The following is a 21,880-nucleotide window of genomic DNA, read 5'->3' on the forward strand; positions in this document are numbered from 1 at the left end:
GTACACATTGTTGTCATGTAGTCCAGGGCAGAGGTAGCTCTAGAAAACCCAAGGGACCATACCCAGCCCTCTTGGGTTTTCATTTGAACCATTGACCACATTGCGGTCAATGTGTACGAGGCGAAGCCGAGTGGTGTAGACCACCACAGCCATGATAATGCCATTTATTTGGATACATCCATAACAATGAGCTAATGGTGTGCGATTTCACCTGACATAGAAAATGTGCTCTCTCATCAGGACACTGTTGTTCAGAGGAGCTAGCCAACAGCACAGCTAACACAATCTCTTCAAACTGAAGCTGGACAGACTGCAACCGAGCTGCACTTCAGTTCGTTTGACCTGTTTTCTATTGATATTTATTTGTATACATCCATAAAACATTATGCTGATTCATGATTTCGACTGTCTGAGAAAAGCTGCCTGTCTGTCTGTCTCATCCCAACATGTTCATTACTGTGCATGCTACATCGAATGGGAATATTGAAACAATGTTGCAAATGTCAGACAGCAATGTTAATACAAATCTCTGCTGTTGAAAACTAAATGTTAGTCTAAAAGAAATGTGAGATAATGTCTAGATGCTTTTTGTAGTGGAGAGTTCATAAATTGCCTGGCTAGGTTGATGAGACAGTGGATTGCGTAGTTAGAGAGAGGAACGGAGTAAATAGCCATTTTAAAGTCATAGATTTAGCTGGTGGTATTTGTGGAATAGACACCGGCTGGAATGAGGTTTTAACCAATCAGCATTCAGTATTAGACCCACCTGTTGTATAACCTTTATTATAAACTAATTGATTCGATCCCTGTGGTATACCACGGTCTGACAGTGTCACGACTTCCGCCGAAGTCGGTCCCTCTCCTTGTTCTGGCGGTGCTCGGCGTCCTCAGGCCTTCTAGTCATAACTGATCCATTTTTCAGTTTCCATTGGTTTTGTCTTGTCTTCCTTCACACCTGGTTCCAATCCCATCAATTACATGTTGTGTATTTAACCCTCTGTTTCCCCTCTTGTCCTTGTCGGAGATTGTTTAAATTGTATGTTATATGCAGGTCATGTGTCGGTGTGCGACGGGTTTTGTACCCACTTATATATATATTTTTTGTGTATATTTTGGTTTTGGGAGTTTTATGAGCACTTATTAAACGACTCTGTATACAGTGCCTTGCGAAAGTATTCGGCCCCCTTGAACTTTGCGACCTTTTGCCACATTTCAGGCTTCAAACATAAAGATATAAAACTGTATTTTTTTGTGAAGAATCAACAACAAGTGGGACACAATCATGAAGTGGAACGACATTTATTGGATATTTCAAACTTTTTTAACAAATCAAAAACTGAAAAATTGGGTGTGCAAAATTATTCAGCCCCCTTAAGTTAATACTTTGTAGCGCCACCTTTTGCTGCGCACTGCTCCGGAGAGCAAAGCAAGTCACAGATCTTGTCCCTAGTCACGTGATGCTCCCTCTGGATAGAAGAAATACAGAAAATAATCACAAGTCCACTTCGAGCTACCTTCACCAATTTAACAGTACACAACCTATTTTCTACCCAGCCTGAGACAACTATCAGCCAAAAGGCAGGGATCCACTTTCTCCAAAAATGTCTCTCCTTCTGGGCCCGAATCATCATTTGGATGACCATTGGGGCGAGACTCTGAGGTCTTCATCACACCTGCCACCACAGGTAATTCATCCTCACACTCCTCAGGTTCAATTTCTGAGCGATCAGAGTCAGTCGAATAGGGTTTGTACTTGGCCCAATTCTTAATAAACACACATCTTCCCACTACACTCGGCTCTTCTTCTTCCTCGCTGTACATAACCCTGTCTATATTTTCACCACGCTTTCATTGCATGCAGAGCATACACTGGTGGCATTTCTCCAAAGCCCAACTTCTGTTCCTTAGCCCAAATTACTAGTCTGGCTATCTCTGGCCTCTCCATGATTCCATTTCCAAACCTTCATTACATTGGGATAAAATCAGTAGTGGGGTGTGGGCAAAATCCCTGGGGAAGCCCCACAAAAAAAGGCATATTACATGTGTTGTGATAATTGCATTGTTTGCTCCATAACCAGCTAATTCATATGCCTTGTGACCAGTATACATGTATATAGGCCTAAAGGCAGAGACAATAAGAAGGCACAGTGGCAGAATAAATTAAACCACACATTTGTTTTATTACAAAACCGGAGAGCAACCTCTGCCCGGTGAAGTCCACAAAGCACGTAACAGACAGTATGGTCATGCAAGTTAATGTTTACAACATTTTTGGACCACTAAACAACTATTGATTCAGAACCAAAGAGGGTTACTGCAAGCCGCAAAGAAAACAGGAGCTGCCTCCATTATACCAGCACCATTTAAACTTAAACATTTCAAAATCATAAAATCAACTCTGCTTAGTCTAATAAAGTGACAACTAAAAGATACCAAAAACAATTTAATCCAAATCAACACAAGCTACATATGAATTGGCTGTCAATGGTTCTGATTTCTGTGTGCAAGTATAAAAATCATGTTGACCCTACTTGTAGAGAAACACCAATGCCATCCTCTTCTCTTTCATGTTGACCAAACGGTCTATCTCTCTGTCATACAGTACAAGCTTTCATTTTTTGTTGTCCTAAACTACCGAGCTAAAATGTTTGCTCGCTAGCCTAACTTTCATTCATGGGAAACGTTAGCTAGTTAACATTAGCCTTTTACATCTAGCTACATATTGAACTTCCATCCTCTCAGGCCAGGGGCACAACAATGTATGTATTAATGGTTGAATCAGAAACACTGTTATAATCATTGGCCAGTAGGGAGAATTAAGTAAAACCACAAATACAAATCCCTATCTCTATCCATGGCTAATTTAGGAAAGGGACAATTTTAGGTAGCTAGCTAGCCACCGAAGGACAACAATACAAACAGCTACAACAATTCAAGTTCTTTCTGTACAGTGCATTCGGACACTTTGACTTTTTCCACATTATGTTGCAGCCTTATTCTGAAATGGATTAAATCATCATCAATCTACACACAATACCCTATAATGACAAAGCAAAAACAGCTTTTTAGACATTTTTGCAAATGTATCAAAATAACAGAAAAATCACATTTACATAAGTATTCAGACCCTTTACTCAGTACTTTGTGAAGTACCTTTTTGCAGAGACTACACCTCAAGTCTTCTTGGGTATTACACTACAAGCTTAGTACACCTGTATTTGGGGAGTTAATCCCATTCTCTGCAGTTCCTCTCAAGCTCTGTCAGGTTGGATGGGGAGCGTCGCTGCACAGCTATTTTCAGGTCTCTCCACAGATGTTAAATCGGGTTCAAGTCCGGGCTCTGGCTGGGCACTCAAGGACATTCAGAAACTTGTCCCGAAGCCACACCTGCATTGTCTTGGCTGTGTCCTTAGGCTCGTTGTCCTGTTGAAAGGTGAACCTTCTCCCCAGTCTGAGGTCCTGAGCGCTCTGGAGCAGGTTTTCATCAAGGATCTATCTGTACTTTGCTCCGTTCATCTTTCCCTCAATCCTGACTAGTCTCCCAGTCCCTGAAGAACTTTCCTACAGCATGATGCTACCACCACCATTCTTCACTGTAGCAATGGTGCCAGGTTTCCTCCAGAAGTGATGAGTTCAATCTTTGCCACATTTCAGGCTTCAAACATAAAGATATAAAACTGTATTTTTTTGTGAAGAATCAACAACAAGTGGGACACAATCATGAAGTGGAACGACATTTATTGGATATTTCAAACTTTTTTAACAAATCAAAAACTGAAAAATTGGGCGTGCAAAATTATTCAGCCCCCTTAAGTTAATACTTTGTAGCGCCACATTTTGCTGCGATTACAGCTGTAAGTCGCTTGGGGTAGGTCTCTATCAGTTTTGCACATCGAGAGACTGAAATTTTTTCCCATTCCTCCTTGCAAAACAGCTCGAGCTCAGTGAGGTTGGATGGAGAGCATTTGTGAACAGCAGTTTTCAGTTCTTTCCACAGATTCTCGATTGGATTCAGGTCTGGACTTTGACTTGGCCATTCTAACACCTGGATATGTTTATTTTTGAACCATTCCAGTGTAGATTTTGCTTTATGTTTTGGATCATTGTCTTGTTGGAAGACAAATCTCCGTCCCAGTCTCAGGTCTTTTGCAGACTCCATCAGGTTTTCTTCCAGAATGGTCCTGTATTTGGCTCCATCCATCTTCCCATCAATTTTAACCATCTTCCCTGTCCCTGCTGAAGAAAAGCAGGCCCAAACCATGATGCTGCCACCACCATGTTTGACAGTGGGGATGGTGTGTTCAGCTGTGTTGCTTTTACGCCAAACATAACGTTTTGCATTGTTGCCAAAAAGTTCAATTTTGGTTTCATCTGACCAGAGCACCTTCTTCCACATGTTTGGTGTGTCTCCCAGGTGGCTTGTGGCAAACTTTAAATGACACTTTTTATGGATATCTTTAAGAAATGGCTTTCTTCTTGCCACTCTTCCATAAAGGCCAGATTTGTGCAATATACGACTGATTGTTGTCCTATGGACAGAGTCTCCCACCTCAGCTGTAGATCTCTGCAGTTCATCCAGAGTGATCATGGGCCTCTTGGCTGCATCTCTGATCAGTCTTCTCCTTGTATGAGCTGAAAGTTTAGAGGGATGGCCAGGTCTTGGTAGATTTGCAGTGGTCTGATACTCCTCCCATTTCAATATTATCGCTTGCACAGTGCTCTTTGGGATGTTTAAAGCTTGGGAAATCTTTTTGTATCCAAATCCGGCTTTAAACTTCTTCACAACAGTATCTCGGACCTGCCTGGTGTGTTCCTTGTTCTTCATGATGCTCTCTGCGCTTTTAACGGACCTCTGAGACTATCACAGTGCAGGTGCATTTATACGGACTCTTGATTACACACAGGTGGATTGTATTTATCATAATTAGTCATTTAGGTCAACATTGTATCATTCAGAGATCCTCACTGAACTTCTGGAGAGAGTTTACTGCACTGAAAGTAAAGGGGCTGAATAATTTTGCACGCCCAATTTTTCAGTTTTTGATTTGTTAAAAAAGTTTGAAATATCCAATAAATGTCGTTCCACTTCATGATTGTGTCCCACTTGTTGTTGATTCTTCACAAAAAAATACAGTTTTATATCTTTATGTTTGAAGCCTGAAATGTGACAAAAGGTCGCAAAGTTCAAGGGGGCCGAATACTTTCGCAAGGCACTGTATATATATTGGTTTTTGAGTGGATTTGCATCATGTAATATTCAGAAAATTATAAATATGAATATCATTTTATTCATGGCAGGGGTCAAGTTAGAGTTCAGAATTCTGTATTTTCAAAATGCAGACCATAAAAAAAATCAGCATTTTAAAACATTTCACCTACATTTTATATTGAAAGTCAGTTTTTTTTTTGCTTCAATAGAAAGATCAGGGGCGTGCAGCTATCATTTTCCTTTACAGAAAATACATCAGTGCAACACATTCTGCAGAAAATAGCTTCATTTTCATCAGATGACAACAGAAGCGCAACTCTATTTGGCTAACATGAGTTTAGAATGTTTGTTTGAAGTTAATCTAGCATTTTACTGTAGAAAAGTAGGCTACACCGAGAAAAGTACTGGAAAAAAGTTGCTACACACCAGTTAGAGCTGATAGAATGCCCTCATGAATTCTCATCCAAGTGGAGAAGTGCAACTGAAGCAACAAATTAGTCTGATGCTGAGCAAAAATTACAATAAAAGCATATTAGATTTGTGTTTATAAAACGCAGAAAAATATTTCTTATGCGTTTTGTATTTTTTTCAGCATTAACGCGACCCCTGCATGGGATGTATCCTGAATAGGTACACAAAGGTAGAAATATGCAATATCCTACTTTTGCATATTATTGTAATGAGTTCCGCCCCTAAACAAGGCCACATATGTTTTGTCCTAACCAGACCAAATCTGAAACAATCATAGATTTCTATGCTTCTACGCAAGTTTGGACATTACAGTACAGCAAAGTAGAGCACACTAGAGTACAGCACTACACTCTAGTGGTAGCATGAGTACTACACTCTAGTGGTAGCATGAGACGGAGTCTACAACCCACACAAGTGGCTCAGGTAGTGCAGCTCATCCAGGATGAGGTTCTGGGTATGGGCGAGGGGACGGTCTAAAGTTATACTGTTACAAAGGCACAAAAAATTGTCGGAACTAGAAGCACAAGCATTTCGCTACACTCGGATTAACATCTGCTAACCATGTGTATGTGACAAATAAAATTGTCAGACTCCAGTCACCCAAGTCATAGACTGTTCTCTCTGCTACCACACGGCAAGTGGAACCAGAGCGCCAAGTCCAAGACAAAAAGCTTCTTCCCCCAAGCCACAAAACTGCTGACCAACTAATCAAATGGCCACCCGGACTATTTACATTTTAGAGAACTGCTTCACAATATCCATGACATGCGTCATGTGCCAGTTGGGAATATCTTGATCTCTGGCCTAGAATGTCATGCCTTTAAATTGACTTTGATAAACTAAAGAGCATAATGTTTGAGATACTAACAAAAAAGGTGAGATTGGACAACTTTGTATTCCACACAACTTTGTATTCCACACAATTTTCACCTAAAATGACATGCACAAATCTAGCTGCCTGTAGCTCAGGCCCTGAAGCAAGGATATGCATATTCTTGGTACCATTTGAAAGGAAACACTTTGCAGTTTGTGGAAATGTGAAAGGGATGTAGGAGAATATAACACATTAGATCTGGTAAAAGATAATACAAAGAAAGAACCAGCTTTTTTTTGTACCATCTTTGAAATATAAGAGAAAGGCCATAATGTATTAATCCAGACCAGGTTAAATTTAGATTTTGGCCACTAGATGGCAGCAGTGTATGTGCAATGTTTCAGACTGATCCAATGAACCATTGCCATTCTGTTTACAATTTTGTATCAAGACTGCCCAAATGTGCCTAATTTGTTTATTAATAACTTCGTGTTCAAAACTGTGCACTCTCCTCAAACAATAGCATGTTATTCTTTCACTGTAATAGTTACTTTAAATTGGATAGTGCCGTTAGATTAACAATAAATTAAGCTTTCTGCCAATATCAGCTATGTCTGTCCTGGGAAATGTTCTTGTTACTTACACCTCATGCTAATCGCATTAGCCAACGTTAGCTCAACCGTCCGGCAGGGGACCCACCAATCCTGAAAGTTTACCTTGATGATGTTCCATGACAGTTTGATACAGCTATTGCAACCATTATAAAGTTATAATAGCATCAACAAAAAAATGACCAAACTTAATGCTTAAGATAATCAAATATAAAATTGTGACTTACGGTATCAAATGCTTTCTGACAATCCAACAGGGAAGTCATCCACTAGATCACAGTACTCAACCAAATCTATCACCAGCCTCAGATTATTAGATATATGGTGCCCTTTCATAAACCCTGATTGACATTCAGCAATCAGATCATTCAAACACGATTTTAACCTTTTCGCAAAGATTGAGGCTATAATTTTGTATTCGTTATCTAGGAGTGTGATTGGACACCAATAATAAAAAAAATCCTTGTGTGGTTTAGGTATAAGAGTAATAACCCATTGCTTCAGAGAGGCAGGTTTATAACCTCATTGTTCAAGTAAAAATGGTGCTATTTTGTCAGAGAAAGTTTTGTAAAATTCAGAGGTTAATCCATCTCAACCCGGAGATTTTTTAATTGAGCAACCCCATATTGGATGTCCATAATGGATAAATCTTGACATCAAGACCGATTGGATTCTTCACTGAGTTAACATTCTCTATAAAATCAAAGAGATCCTTAGTCACTCAAACTGTTATCGAAGGAGTAAAGATTCTCTTAATTTAGTGGTAAAATCTGATAACTCTATCCCCATTAATCTTACATTTCCGGAGTGTGTTGAGTTCCCTCTCCTCTTTTCCAAATTAAAGTATCTGCTGTTCTTTTCAAGCCATTATTTTCTGGATCTTATAGAGGCTCCTCTAGCTTTTTCCTCATAAAATATATCTAGTTGATTCTGTAAATCATTCAATTTAGCTTTCTAATTAAGATCAAGCTTCTTAGAGAGCTCAGCTACCTCACATTTTCTTAAACCAAGCCGTTTCCCTTAGGTAGTACAGGCTGAGCAGATTTTTAATTTAAGCAGTTCCCAATAGAGTATTTCGTATCATCATTACTGCACATTCTTAGTCAGCCATATGACTTTATGATCCGTCAGGACTGCAGGCAGTATTTTTTTTTTTTTTAACTCTGTGGTCTTGGGCTCAAGACTAGAAAGTCCGAAATTACTGACACCCTTGAAAAAGATGAGCGCCCAGACCGTGGTGTATCATGGGAAGGAGGAGTCTGATGACGCATGGCCACATTGCTAGGTAGTGTGTGCTGCGTGTTCAGAAGAGGAAGATAGAGAAGACCGAGCAAAAAAATTTCGAGCTGTTTTAGATTGAGAACACAGCAATTTACCAAATATGACACCAGGTAAGTTTATTTGACCAATTGAGTAGACGGTGATACATAATGTAAATGCCCGTAAGTCTTACTATTATGAAGGCCAAATTTTATTGTGAAGTTTCATCTTCCGGCCTGGTGTTGCGAGCAGTAACGTTAGCCATGATTTCTCTCACACAACTTGGGACAAGTAAATAGTGCATGTAGCTAACTATACAGTTACACGTACGACCTGTTTGTGTTCAATTTCATTATTGATCATTAATATTAAAGTATTTGGACTGTCTTTGCTTCTTCTGTGATTTAATGCACATTTTCCGCAATGGTACAGCCCGCATGGCACAACCTAAACACGTGTTCATACGCACTAACGTTAGCTAATTAGCTTTCAAGCAATCTATGTAGTTATGGTTCGCACCCAACACATCTATTCTTGTTATTTTGCCTGAACGTGATTTTTGATTTGAGTGCCTAGCCAAATATCGGTCAAACGTTATTGGCACACGTGCCCGCAACATGCTAGCATTGGTAACCAGGTCACTAACTAGCCCATTGCATTATCTATATTCATTGCCGGCCGTGTCATGCTGGTTACCCAATTATCTTTGGTTTACCACTCAAGCTCAAATGCAGTCTTCTAGTTTGCTGGCAAACTTAACACCTAGACATTCAAAAATATTGAATATCCTATTCCATTTCCAAGTTCTTTGTAGCCATTTGAACCGCTATTAGGGTATCAATTCCACCATGCATTAGTTGTTGGCATCTATGATTCTAGAAGTAATCTATACTATAACATGTACCATCAATCTGAAGCATCTCATTCATTTGTTTGCACCATGTCATGTGCCATACATTTGAAGGTTAATCTAAAAAAAAATCATATTCTTTAAGGATTCAGCCCCCGGGGTGGTGATCGAGGAGGCAGAGGAGGCTTCCGGGGAAGAGGAAGCTTTGGAGACAGAGGTGGTGGACGGGGAGGTTTTGGAGATAGAGGCGGACGAGGAGGATTCAGAGGCAGAGGTGGTGGTGGTAAGTCAAACATAGCTAGATTTTATTTTACGTTATAGGTACATGCCTGTTCCGTCTCGTGTAAGTTTACCTGGCTGATGAGCATTATCACATATTTGAGGTCACAAGACAACCTAATGTGACTACACATCAAGTTTTGTGCAATTGCCATGGATGAAAGTTGTTTACTGCACATGGTTAATTTGTGCGCGAACTGGACATTACTTGTTATTTCCCTGTTACAGGAGGTGGATTTAGGTCTCCAAGCGGCGAGGGTGGCTTCAGAGGCCGTGGAGGTGGTCGTGGCACCCCCAGGGGTAGAGGTGGACGTGGCGGCTTCGGGGCTGGCAGGAAAGTCACTGTGGAGCCTCATAGACATGAAGGTGAGTGGAAAAGTTGGAGCTGTGCAATACAAGGTGTCTCCAGCAGAGGCCTGTAGTTGCACTATTGTTTGTTGTTCAGCAGCACTCGCTCTGTGCAAAATGTTTCTTCTGAACTGTAAACTTCCCAATATATTGGAGTGTTGTAATTTCATACGTCTCCATTTTTCCCACCCTCAGGAGTGTTCATCTGCCGTGGTAAGGAAGATGCCCTGGTGACAAAGAACATGGTGATTGGAGAGTCCGTGTATGGAGAAAAAAGGATGAATGTCGAGGAAGGAGAAACGAAGATTGAGTACAGAGCGTGGAACCCTTTCCGGTCAAAGCTGGCAGCAGCCATCTTGGGAGGAGTTGATCAGATCCACATCAAACCTGGCTCGAAGGTCATGTACCTGGGTGCCGCATCAGGGACGACAGTGTCCCATGTGTCAGACATCGTTGGACCTGTGAGTATACTTTTTTTCCACATAATCAGAACTGTCATTGGTTTAGTTGGGCTACTCGATAATGGTCTTGTTTAGAACAATTAACTTCTATTACAATGAAGTGTGGTCCTTTACCCCTGTACATGTAATGAGACTGTTCCTCTGTTTTGCAGGAGGGTCTTGTGTATGCTGTGGAGTTCTCTCACAGGTCAGGACGTGATCTGCTCAATGTTGCCAAAAAGAGAACCAACATCATTCCCATCATTGAGGATGCCCGGCATCCACACAAATACCGCATGCTTGTTGGTAAGTCATCAAAATCATACACTGATGCCAAAATACTGTGGAAGTTTATGTATATTTTACAGGCTCTGGCTGTACCCTCTTTGTGCAGGCATGGTAGATGTCATCTTCGCTGATGTGGCCCAGCCTGATCAGACCAGAATTGTTGCACTCAACGCTCACAATTTCCTTAAGAACGGAGGGCACTTTGTCATCTCAATCAAGGTAAAACATTGAGACTGTTCAAAAACGGTGTTATTAGTTAGTGTTAGTGGTGCCATCTTCTGGAATACTATTCTTAAGCAGGCAAACTAAGATATTAGACGTTGAACATTTTGCATTGAACTGCAAAGCTTTTGATTTTAGGAGCAACCTAGATTGCTGTTACTGGGGGCCAGTGCCTCAGTTGCGGTGGGATTAAAGTACGTTTGTCTCGTCTCCCTCCAGGCAAACTGCATTGATTCAACGGCAGCACCGGAGGCTGTGTTTGCTGCGGAGGTGAAGAAGATGGGCTCGGAAAACATGAAGCCCCAGGAGCAGCTGACATTGGAGCCGTATGAGAGAGATCACGCCATCGTAGTAGGAATCTACAGGTGAGGAAATGCTTGTTTCTAAATATACATGGGTCACGTTAATGAAATAATAACGCGTAACAAGTATCTTGCTGCGTTTTGTAAACGTTGATCTAAAATACTGCTTATTGCAATTTTCTGCTCAGACTAATTTCGTTTGTTGCACTTTTCCACTCGGGATGACATATTCAGACAGTGTTTTGGCTGATGTGTAGCTACTTTCCTCCGGTACCTTTCTTGGCGTAACCTACCTTTCTCTGGTAAAATGCAAGATAAACGTCAAGCAAAACATTAGGAAATATAGCTGGCTAACTTATTTCTATGATAAACATAGCAAAAAATATCTTGCCTTTTCATTGTAAGCACATTTACTTGTGTGGCTACTAGCCAAATAGCATTGCACTTCTGTTGTCTGATGAATTAAGCTATTTTGTGCCGAAGGTGTTGCTTTAATATATTTTCTGTGATGGAAAACTATAGTTGCATGCCCCTAGTCACTATTGAAGCAACAAACAAAACTCACTAAATTTAAAATGCTGATTTTTGTATATGGTCTGCATTTTGAGAATTCTGACATGACCACCATGTAGAATGTGTTTTGTCTTTATAGTATGAATTCATCAAATATTCCTTCCTACAGACCTGCTCCCAAGAATAAGAAGTGAACTGGCCCTTAGCAGCTGTGGCATAGTGACTTTTTCTGTGGATCCACCTCTGCCATGGGGGGTGCTCAGCACTGGGATTTAGCAAGGCACTGATTGGACCCCCACATGCTTACACCCATATCCAAACTGACCATTTTAGTATTCCTGTCTCCGGAGCTTGGACGGTTTAGAAGTACATACGTTTTTTTGGGGTCTGGGGAGAGGGTGTCGGGGTGGAATTCACATCGCTAATTAACTCTGTAGTGCCATGTAAAGTAGTGTACAGAGGGAAAGCCTGATATATTGATTTAACTTTGTTTTTTTGTTCAAATTCATTTGAAATCTAATGCTTGTAAAGAACTGTTTCAGTTTATCATTATATTTTCCCCTTGATGTTAAAACAAGACTGGCTTACACCTATGTATGTTTCACTTTGACTTAAATGTGATTTTGTACCTTGACTTTTTTATTAAAACAGTATGTGATTGTATATTTTATTTAGTTCTGTGCTTTTAAGACATGGTCAGAGGAACAATATGTTGTCATGCCATAAGTAATGGTCACTCAGAACTATACTGAACAGAAATCTAAGCACAAGTTGAGGGAGTGTGCAATTGGCATGCTGACTGCAGGAATGTCCACCAGCTGTTGCCAGGGTATTGAATGGTCATTCTCTACCATAAGCTGCCTCAATGTTTTAGAGAATTGAGCAAGTATGTCCGGTCTCACAACTGCAGACCATGTGTACCCAGGACCTCTACACCTGCGGGATCAGCTGAGGAGCATATCTGTCTGTAATAAAGCCCCTTTGTTGGGGGAACATGTTCTGATTAGCTGGGCCTGGCTAATGAGTGGGCCTAAACCCACCCATGGCTGTGCCCCTGCTCAGTCCTGTGAAATCCATTGATTAGGGCTGAATTAATTTTCAGTTCATTTATTAACTCGCTAAAATTGAATGTAGTGTTTATTTTGTTCAGTGTAGTTTGATATGGGTTAACTTCATGCGAACGCGCTTCTGAATAATATCGAAATTATATCCACCGTTACCAAATGACTGTTTCTAACCGTACTGGTGACTAACTGCTATAGTAGTACTTAAACAGAACCGACACGCCGATTGTCAGCTCGTGCGACAAAATACAATTTTCATCCCAGTGGTGACCGCCGCCATTTTGAGTGAGTGAATGACCATACAGATTGGTCAATGGTTTTCGTCAACGCGCGAAAGAGGCGGGTAATTTGAACATGATTGACGGTTAGCCGATGCGATATGATTAACTGGTAACTAGTTGGGTGCCGATAGTTCTTCAGAAAATTAGGTAACTTTATACAGTCATGCGAGTTAAGCACATGTTTGAACTAGGTGCTATTTCTAATTTACCAATATTAAGAGCATATGTAACGGCATGTCCGTGAATCTAAATGTACTCCTTTAGCTTGTTCGTTAAGGTGCTGGTGATAACGTCAAGGTTGGCTGTTGTTCAGGAAACATGCACGAGCTATGTTACGGCTAGCTAGCAACGTTGGCTTGGTAGCTACCTTAGCTAACTTACCCTATAATCACATTTAAAACCAGTTTAAATGCCGAGGTAGTTTGTATAAAAATGTATTACCGCTGCGTTAGATTATGAACAGGCTTTCCATGTGATGTTTAATTTCACACCAAGGGTGGTAGTAGTTTGACTGTCGCAGGTTTGTTTTGGCGGCCATTTTGTAGGGGGAATGCAACTCAAACAGGCGGGAACGAGCTTCGTGTCGAGGGCGCGCTTTTCGTGCAGACCCTCATCTAAGCGATAGCTAGTGCAGTCTGTGGTGTGATCGAGATTAACGGCCAGAGAGGGGGGGTCCCTTGCGAATGCACATCGCTAGTTATAGCGGTGCACCGGAAATACCCCAAATTTATTTTAATCGTATTTTTTATTTTATTTAAACACTCATCCCCTCCACCTTTCCGTTCACCATAACATGCAACACGTAGTTGGATATTAGTAGTAACTGTTACAGTGAAAGCTAGCTAGTTAGCCAGCTAACGTTAGCTAGCCTCCCAGACTCAGCAGCTACGATAAACCCAACGTTGCCAGTTTGCTACATGGTTTCCTGAGTGAAAATAGAGGCCACGAAAGAATCAACAATCAACGGCGAGATACGGTCTATTTTGGATGACAACCTAGCCATTGCCATGCTACCCCAAGCGGTACCACCACATATGTTACCTGTGAACTGTTCAATTAGCTAGCTTGCACTGCGCCGGGCGGACGGTGCCGAACCTCCGAGTTCATCCTGCGCTCTTGCTGGACTGCGCTTTGGAGACTAACCTCACTGAAGACCCGAGTTTTGACGGGGATTTATTGCAAAAACGACACTACCCTCTCGTTATTAGAATATCTCACCCATCAGAGGGGTGACAGTTTGGGGGTGGGGGGGGGGATTGGTTTTGCCGGTTGTTATTTTGCCCGGTACCTGTGGTGGAGGCTAGGACGGAGGGAGAGAGGGAATGCTGATAATGGCTGCTCCGGGAAGCTGGAAACGAACCACCGCCTGAGGTAAGAGATAAGCTTGGTTTATTCACTCACTGGGTTTTAACTCATTTGTTGTGAAGATGCCGTTTTTGTCATCAGTCGTTATGTGTTTGAAGAAGACCATGATGATAAACTGACATCCATACAAACAGCACCTTCTGTACCCTCCCATGTCCTCCAACCTCAGCATCAATATGCAATTTTTCAATCACAATGGTGCTAGTTAATTGTACAGGACATTCACTTGGCTTGTAACATTATTTATCGATTCGTATACGTTGTGGACAATTTAGCTAGTAGCTACATTTTCCCCGTAGTGATGCCTTGCAATGTAGATCCTCAACGTTGGTTGTGATTCGCCATGATGGAAAACTGCGATAGACAGCTACAATGTATCCGAGGCTAGTTCAGACTATCCTTTAACATCTTTTAGAAATCACATTCTCAGTTGCAATGTAGGAATGACGTAGGATTATCAGAAGTCACCCTGCCCAGTAGTCTCAATATTAGTATGGGCAGTGTTGGCCATGTAAGCTGTCGATGAGCATGCCTCATCATGGACTTATTACGATTTGATGTATGACTGGGATATCCTCCCTTTTCAATGCATCACACAGCCACTGTTCCTACTCGTGGTAAAATTGAGAAATGATGGATGCCATATTCTAAATCACTCCGGCCTAATTTTATCTGCAGTGTTTTCTTTAACTAGCCAATGCAAATATTTTGAAGAGAATGCCCAAAAGCCACTGCATCGCTGCATTTTAGAATTCACAGCAAGACAGTGAGGAAGGGTATTGTAATCTCTGAAGGCTGTGGATGGTGATTCAAGAAAAAACAATACATTAAAGAATGTCATAATTATATATGTTTTGATTTCGGTATGAAGGATGACATTACAACCCTTGGATCTTCATACGTTCACACGTGTGTGAATTGGGAGTGACATGCAGTTTCTGATGAAATTGCCACCTAAGACTATGAAAAGCAGTCTGTTAGAGTGCATTTGTTGGAGTATATTTTCCATTTTGAATAACCTTTGTCGCAAAGTCATACCCTGGATAAATCTCAGTGCCTACACCCTTGATTTCCATGTAGCATTATGAGCAAGCCCTTGCTGTGGTGCTGAAGTAGAAATGCCGGTTCAAAATGGATTCACTTTCCCCTGTCCTTACCATGTTGTCTTCATTCTCTTACTGTTACCACTGCACCGAAGTGAAACAGTTATTACATGTTAATGCATATGTCGTTAAGATTTGTACGCCATCAGAATTTGATGTATTTTGATCTTAATGAATGTATCCCTCATCCACGTCCATCGTTTGTTAACCCTAACCCGAAAAATCATTCCCTCGTTAGTTTTTAGGTGAAAGGTTGGGTGCAGTTTGACATTGTCTCTAAGCTACCGAGTCATGATTCTGTCTTGTAGTTTTGCATGTCCTCATACATTTGGAGCATTCAAATGGATGATTCTCTGTAAATGCTGTATTTCCAAGTTGCATGGATGATTTCCATTTAGCATTCTGAACCACATTATGAGCATTTGACTGCATGTGACAATGACACATTTATTTGGTCAAAAGCTTTGCTGAATACACAGTTGTGATACATTCTCTTGCCAAGATATTGAAATACCAATTTGAAATGTGCATTACATCCCTCCATACCATAGCTCCATGTTGTTGGCCTGTACACCCCCCTCTCTAGTTCTCTTTCCCTCTCAATTTGGGGTGAGAGAAAAGCTCTGTTCAAGATTTATTTTGGTACCGGTAGCAGAGTGACACGCTGTTGTGAATGGACTGACGGACTGACTGACTAACTTCATTGTATCGAACCTTGACATAACTGAAGTGCAGCAAGTTGGTGTTGACTGGTCACCAAAATACTGACTGTGTGAAGAGGTGCTGTTTTATGTGTCAGTCAAGCTGAGTGTTTGTGGGTGATTCCGGGATTATGAGATGCATGTTGCAAATATGTATTAGAGCTCATGAGCACTTGGTCCAGTCAAAGGGCATGCCGCTGTTTTACCGGTGAGCATGTGTGAAAAGTTTGTGCTGGCATTTGCAGGTACAAGTCAGTGAGTGTGCGTGTCTTGAAGCCTAGTAGGGATCATTATGATGGTGGGGGTGGTTGTCTGTAATTTGGACTCTTACTTGAATCTAGTAACTTTAACCTAGGTAGTAGCTTGGCCCCCCACTCCCTTCCCATGCTCTTTTTCTGGTGACCCTGGCACTGGTGAGGTAACCTATCGCTTGTTTGTCTTTGGAGAGACAACTTGAGGGGGCCTTCCCCATTCATCTATTGATTTAAACCTGAGTTTGATAGCTTAGGGAGGGGAAGCAGGGGATACCCACTCGCACACAAGTTCATAGTTCCCCACCTCCCACGCCTAGCGTTTACATGGTGGAAAACTTGATTTACAGCGTAAGCAGTGTCTTGCCTGTTACAGAGAAGGCAGAGTCCATAGCCCACGGTTTTCGAGGCAGTCCCCTTTGAGCACATGCCCTTAAAGTGTGTTAGAGGGGGACTGGAAGGAAACAGGTTCAGTGAGTTTACTCTAGAGTGAAAGTTTGCTCGTGGGCTTTAGTAGGGCCTGGAACGCTACTCGGACCGGGGTTGATTGAACTGCAGCCTGTCAGTCCCTTATTAAACCTGCCCAACACGCCTTTCCCCCTCCCTATTCTATTCCTGTCCAGCAGTCCCAATGTGACTTTGTCCTCAGTGTCTCTATCTCTCTCTGAGAGGACAACCCCACCCCACTTCTCAGCCCTCTAAAAGTACATTTGATTTTGATCTGGCTCTGAATGAACCCATTTCCTGATGCACAGCAACTTCACTACCTCATCAGTACTCAAGTTGCCCACGTGCGGTTTTTCCCCTAATATCACCCTCATCTCAGCCTAGATATGTTGCCCTGTATCTTATCTTCAATTAGTTTCTATCAAAAATTTTGTTTTTAGGTGCCACTGGATACTGATTTTGGGGCCTTCAGTGTCCATCTGAAGATACAATCTGGGGGACACACTGGTGAGTTTACCAGTACGTTCAATGATGCTCTCTTGGTTACAGACTATATGCTTGCAACCTTTGGTTCATTACCACCCCACCTTGACTGGCACGTGTCTCAGCGAAGTTTGAGTTTCAAGACTGGGCTACCTGCACAATGTAACCACATAGTTGGCTACTAAACCTCTCCTTCTTTAGCCAATTCAACATCTGATCATGTCTGATCAGCTTTGTGTTCTTAGAATTGTGTTTATAACTCTCAGAACCTCTAAGGTAATGTTATGGAAACTGGAAAATGTTGAATGTGAGAGAAGGCAAAGGACATTCCATATGCTAGGTCAGTCAGTAAAATCTGCATCAAGTGAATGGCTAGATCAATTTGCAATGGAGGAATGCTTGGAATGGATTTGATCAATGGCATCGCATGTACATTTGTCATCAGTCATTTAAGTGAGCGAGCATAGCGATCATAATTACATGTAACGATTCAAAGAGGAATCAACTCATGTATTAACTACAGTGATTAGCATACTAATACATTTTTTTCATCTAGTTTTGAACTATAACTATTGGGGAAAGCACAGCATCTAAAAAACCGAAGGACACAACTGTAATCCCACAACTGTAGTCCTCTCTCTATCAACTGCGTTTATTCTCAGCAAACTTAACGTGTAAATAGTTGTATGAACATCAGATTCAACAACTGAGACATAAACTGAACCTAGTTCCCCAGACATGTGACTAACAGAAATGGAATAATGTGTCCCTGAACAAAGGGTGGTCAAAATCAAAAGTAACAGTCCGTATCTGGTGTGGCCACCAGCTGCATTAAGTACTGCAGTGCATCTCCTCATGGACTGCATGAGATTTGCCAGTTTTTGCTGTGAGATGTTACCCCACTCTTCCACCAAGGCACCTGCAAGTTCCCAGACATTTCTGGGTGGAATGGCCCTGGCCCTCATCCTGCGATCCAACAGGTCCCAGACGTGTTCAAGGGGATTGAGATGCGGGCTATTCGCTGGCCATGGCAGAACCCTGACATTCCTGTCTTGCAGGAAATCACGCACAGAACGAGCAGTATTGCTGGTGGAATGTCAGGATGAGCCTGCAGGAAGGGCACCACATGAAGGAAGAGGATGTCTTCCTTGTAACGACTGTGTTGAGATTGCCTGCAATGACAACAAGCTCAGTCCGATGAAGCTGTGACACACCGCCCCAGATCACCGCCAAATCGATTCCGCTCCAGAGTACAGGCCTCGGTTTAATGCTAATTTCTTCGACAATAAACGCGAATCCGACCATCACCCGTGGTGAGACAAAACCGCAACTCGTCAGTGAAGAGCACTTTTTGGTCCAGCGACGGTGGGTTTGTGCCCATAGGCGACGTTGTTGCCGGTGATGTCTGGTGAGGACCTGCCTACAACAGGCCTACAAGCCCTCAGTCCAGCCTCTCTCAGCCTATTGTGGACAGTCTGAGCACTGATGGAGGGATTGTGCGTTCCTGGTGTATCTTGGGCAGTTGTTGTTGCCATCCTGTATCTGTCCCGCAAGTGTGCTGTTCGGATGTTCTGATCCTGTGCAGGTGTTGTTACACGTGATCTGCCACTGCGAGGACGATCGGCTGTCCATCCTGTCTCCCTGTAGCGCTGTCTTAAGCTTCTCACAGTACAGACATTGCAATTTATTGCCCTGGCCACATCTGCAGTCCTCATGCCTCCTTGCAGCATGCCTAAGGCACATTCACACAGATGGGCAGGGACCCTGGGCATCTTTCTTTTGGTGTTTTTCAGAGCCCGTAGAAAGGTCACTTTGGTGTCCTAAGTTTCCATAACTGTGACCTTAATTGCCTACCGTCTGTAAGCTGTTAGTGTCTTAACGACCGTTCCACAGGTGCATGGTTCATTAATGGTTTATGGTTCATTGAACAAGCATGGGAAACAGTGTTTAAACCCTTTGCAATGAAGATCTGTGAAGTTATTTGGATTTTTACGAATTATCTTTGAAAGACAGGGTCCGGAAAAAGGTACATGTCTTTTTTTTGCTGAGTTTAGTAACCAAAAAAGTGTTAAACAAATCAAAATGTATTTTATTTTTGAGATTCTTCAAAGTAGCCACCCTTTGCCTTGATGACAGCTTTGCACAGGTCCCCAGCCATCAATCTGTACGTCTCTGCTCTCTTTGCTTTGTGGTTATGTTTTAGCTGTGTTGTTCTAGCTTGCTGACCATAACCGTGGTGGTTGGCTAGGCTAATAGCTAGCTAGCTAGCTAGCTAGCCAGCCAGCTAATGTTATATGTTTAGCTAAGATTACTCCATATATCTAATCCTCTTTGATAATAATTAGATGGTGTTATGTATTGGTTAGATGGTGTCATGTATTTCCACAACTTTGGTTTACTTTAATGTAGCTGTAAGCTAGGTGTTAATATCAACTGGCAGACTCATGTAGTGCTAACGTAATGTTAGCAGGCATGTGGGCATAACGTTATCAGACTAGTAGAGCTAACATTAGCAGGCTAGTTGGCTAGCAACCTTGCAAGTTGATTTGTAACAATAAATTCATAAAGTATTTGGTTGTAAATTGGCTGAAAATGTAATTGAAACCAAAAGTCATGAGTGCAAATGATTGGTTTAATTTGAAATTACTGTATTTCTGTTAGAGTTTAAATGATAGGGAATAGGCTGGCTTGCCGGGTCCTCCATATTACATCACCACCCCGGAAAAATCTTTTTTCGACATGACTTGGGCATTCTTCGGAATTCTGATCGGTTTTATAGAATAAATAACTAATGCAAATCCATATGTTACATGTGGTTGCGTTTGTTGCTTACCCTTTTTAAAACGGAATTCAACAATATTAAAACATTTATTGAACTTAGTAGGGAATCAACACATGTATTAATCAGCCCAAGTTTATCATAAGACATAAACCGACTGCAATAGTGATTCGTATTTCCTGCAACTTTCTAAGGAGGCAACGAATTCCCAGTTTGTGTATGTGCGCCACTTTGTGTAGCCGTTAGCGATGATGCTAATGAAAAGTCTTCTGGTAGATAAAGGTTTGCCAAAAACCTTCTCAATTAAATGTTAACTACAAAGTAGCCTATGCTTATGTGGCAGAATAAGATCATGATTATTTGCATCAATCGAGTGGGTATTTGTTTTTGCAAACTTCACCATCACGTGTTCTACAAAACACACTAAACAGCCTCATTCTAGGTGTGCACTGGAATTAAATTAACATTTCTCAAACTTTTCCTGGATTTTCCTGTAATTTAAGCATTTTTGTGCACATAGAAAATCAAATTTAGTAGTTTTTCTATTAAAAAAAAGGTGCTTTTGATTGATATTGGGGAAACGGAAACCTTGAAAAACAAAACGGAGAAAGGGGATTTTGGGGAGAGAACCAAAATATAATCAGGCAAAATATATAACCGATTTTATAGGGCCCTACTTTAGGCGCAGATCTAGGATCAGTTTACCCTGCCCAAGCTAACCTTAAAATGCAGAGCTGCTTTTGTACTTCATTCATTCACTCATTCACCGATCTCCCTACATGTCTGTCTGCCATCTGTACCAAAGGAAAGCCACCTGTTTACTGATCAGTTTGGTAGAATCGTACCAGAGGTGTTTGTGCAGTTCGAGGAATTAGACACCTGACCCCAGATCAGTGTTTTTGATGAGTAACTTCCAGAAATGACCACGCCAGGCTAATTCTCACTTTCTCTTGCCCTGCCCCTGTTAGTTTCCTGTCCCCTTTACCTTTCTCTGCTTTTCGAATGGCTCATAAATTACTAATGAAAGGCAACACACTACACTGGTTCCTTCACCACTGGCTGGCAGGTAGAGGAGTGCTCAGCCCTGGCTCCTGACTAGGGGATGGAGAGGGGAGCCTTTAACCATCATCATTCAGGTGACCTGCCAGCCAGGGATATAAGGTGAAATGGTTAGTGGTTGTAATCTTAAACTTGTCCCGTAATGAACAGTTTTGATTTATATTATAGCTCCTTGAGAACTGTATGTAGGCCTACTACTGTGGATTGTTGCAGATCTGTTGATTGTCTTCATGAATCCTGAATAAATTCCAGAAAGCTTACCTCCCTCCACAATTTCAGAATGTTGGCTCTTGAGGAGGCGCTGGGTCATTTCCAGTATGTAGGTGTATTTACATTATATATTAGAGGTCGACCAATTAATCGGAATGGCCGATTTCTAGTTTTCATAACAATCGGAAATCGGTATTTTTGGGCGCAGATTTGCCTATTTATTTATTTTATTTAACTAGGCAAGTCAGTTAAGAACACATTCTTATTTTCAATGATGGCCTAGGAACGGTGAGTTAACTGCCTTGTTCAGGGGCAGAACGACAGATTTTCACCTTGTCAAGTCGGGGGATCCAATCTTGGAAACTTACAGTTAACTAGTCCAACGCAGTAACGACCTGGCTCTCTCTCGTTGCACTCCACGGAGACTACCTGTTACGCGAATGCAGTAAGCCAAGGTAAGTTGCTAGCTAGCATTAAACTTATCTAATAAAAAACAATCAATCATAATCACTAGTTAACTACACATGGTT

The 21,880-nt window shown here is 41.6% G+C and overlaps 2 protein-coding genes across 2 annotated transcripts in view; both read left to right on the top strand.

Annotated features, from left to right (window-relative positions):
• The first annotated feature begins 8,337 nt into the window (after positions 1-8,337).
• fbl (fibrillarin) lies at positions 8,338-12,270 on the top strand. The gene is made up of 8 exons (XM_021592731.2): positions 8,338-8,496; positions 9,361-9,498; positions 9,723-9,860; positions 10,038-10,303; positions 10,456-10,588; positions 10,677-10,789; positions 11,012-11,157; positions 11,777-12,270. The coding sequence occupies exons 1-8, from the start codon at positions 8,487-8,489 to the stop codon at positions 11,799-11,801; spliced, it is 969 nt and encodes a 322-aa protein (XP_021448406.1). The 5' UTR covers positions 8,338-8,486; the 3' UTR covers positions 11,802-12,270.
• Positions 12,271-13,075: 805 nt separating this feature from the next.
• Positions 13,076-21,880, top strand: part of LOC110503805 (dual specificity tyrosine-phosphorylation-regulated kinase 1B) — a 77,613-nt gene continuing 68,808 nt past the window's right edge. Inside the window, exon 1 of the mRNA XM_036970397.1 lies at positions 13,076-14,323. The gene's annotated coding sequence lies outside the window, so the exon portion shown is untranslated. The remainder of the gene's footprint in view (positions 14,324-21,880) is intronic.

Source organism: Oncorhynchus mykiss, chromosome 3 (genome assembly GCF_013265735.2).
Source record: "Oncorhynchus mykiss isolate Arlee chromosome 3, USDA_OmykA_1.1, whole genome shotgun sequence".
NCBI lineage: Eukaryota > Metazoa > Chordata > Actinopteri > Salmoniformes > Salmonidae > Oncorhynchus > Oncorhynchus mykiss.

What these genes read in the sequence shown, in the direction of transcription:
- fbl (XM_021592731.2), top strand. An exon ending in CAGAGGCAGAGGTGGTGGTG is followed by an intron (nt 9,499 to 9,722) that starts GTAAGTCAAACA and finishes TCCCTGTTACAG; the next exon opens with GAGGTGGATTTAGGTCTCCA. An exon ending in CAAATACCGCATGCTTGTTG is followed by an intron (nt 10,589 to 10,676) that starts GTAAGTCATCAA and finishes CTCTTTGTGCAG; the next exon opens with GCATGGTAGATGTCATCTTC.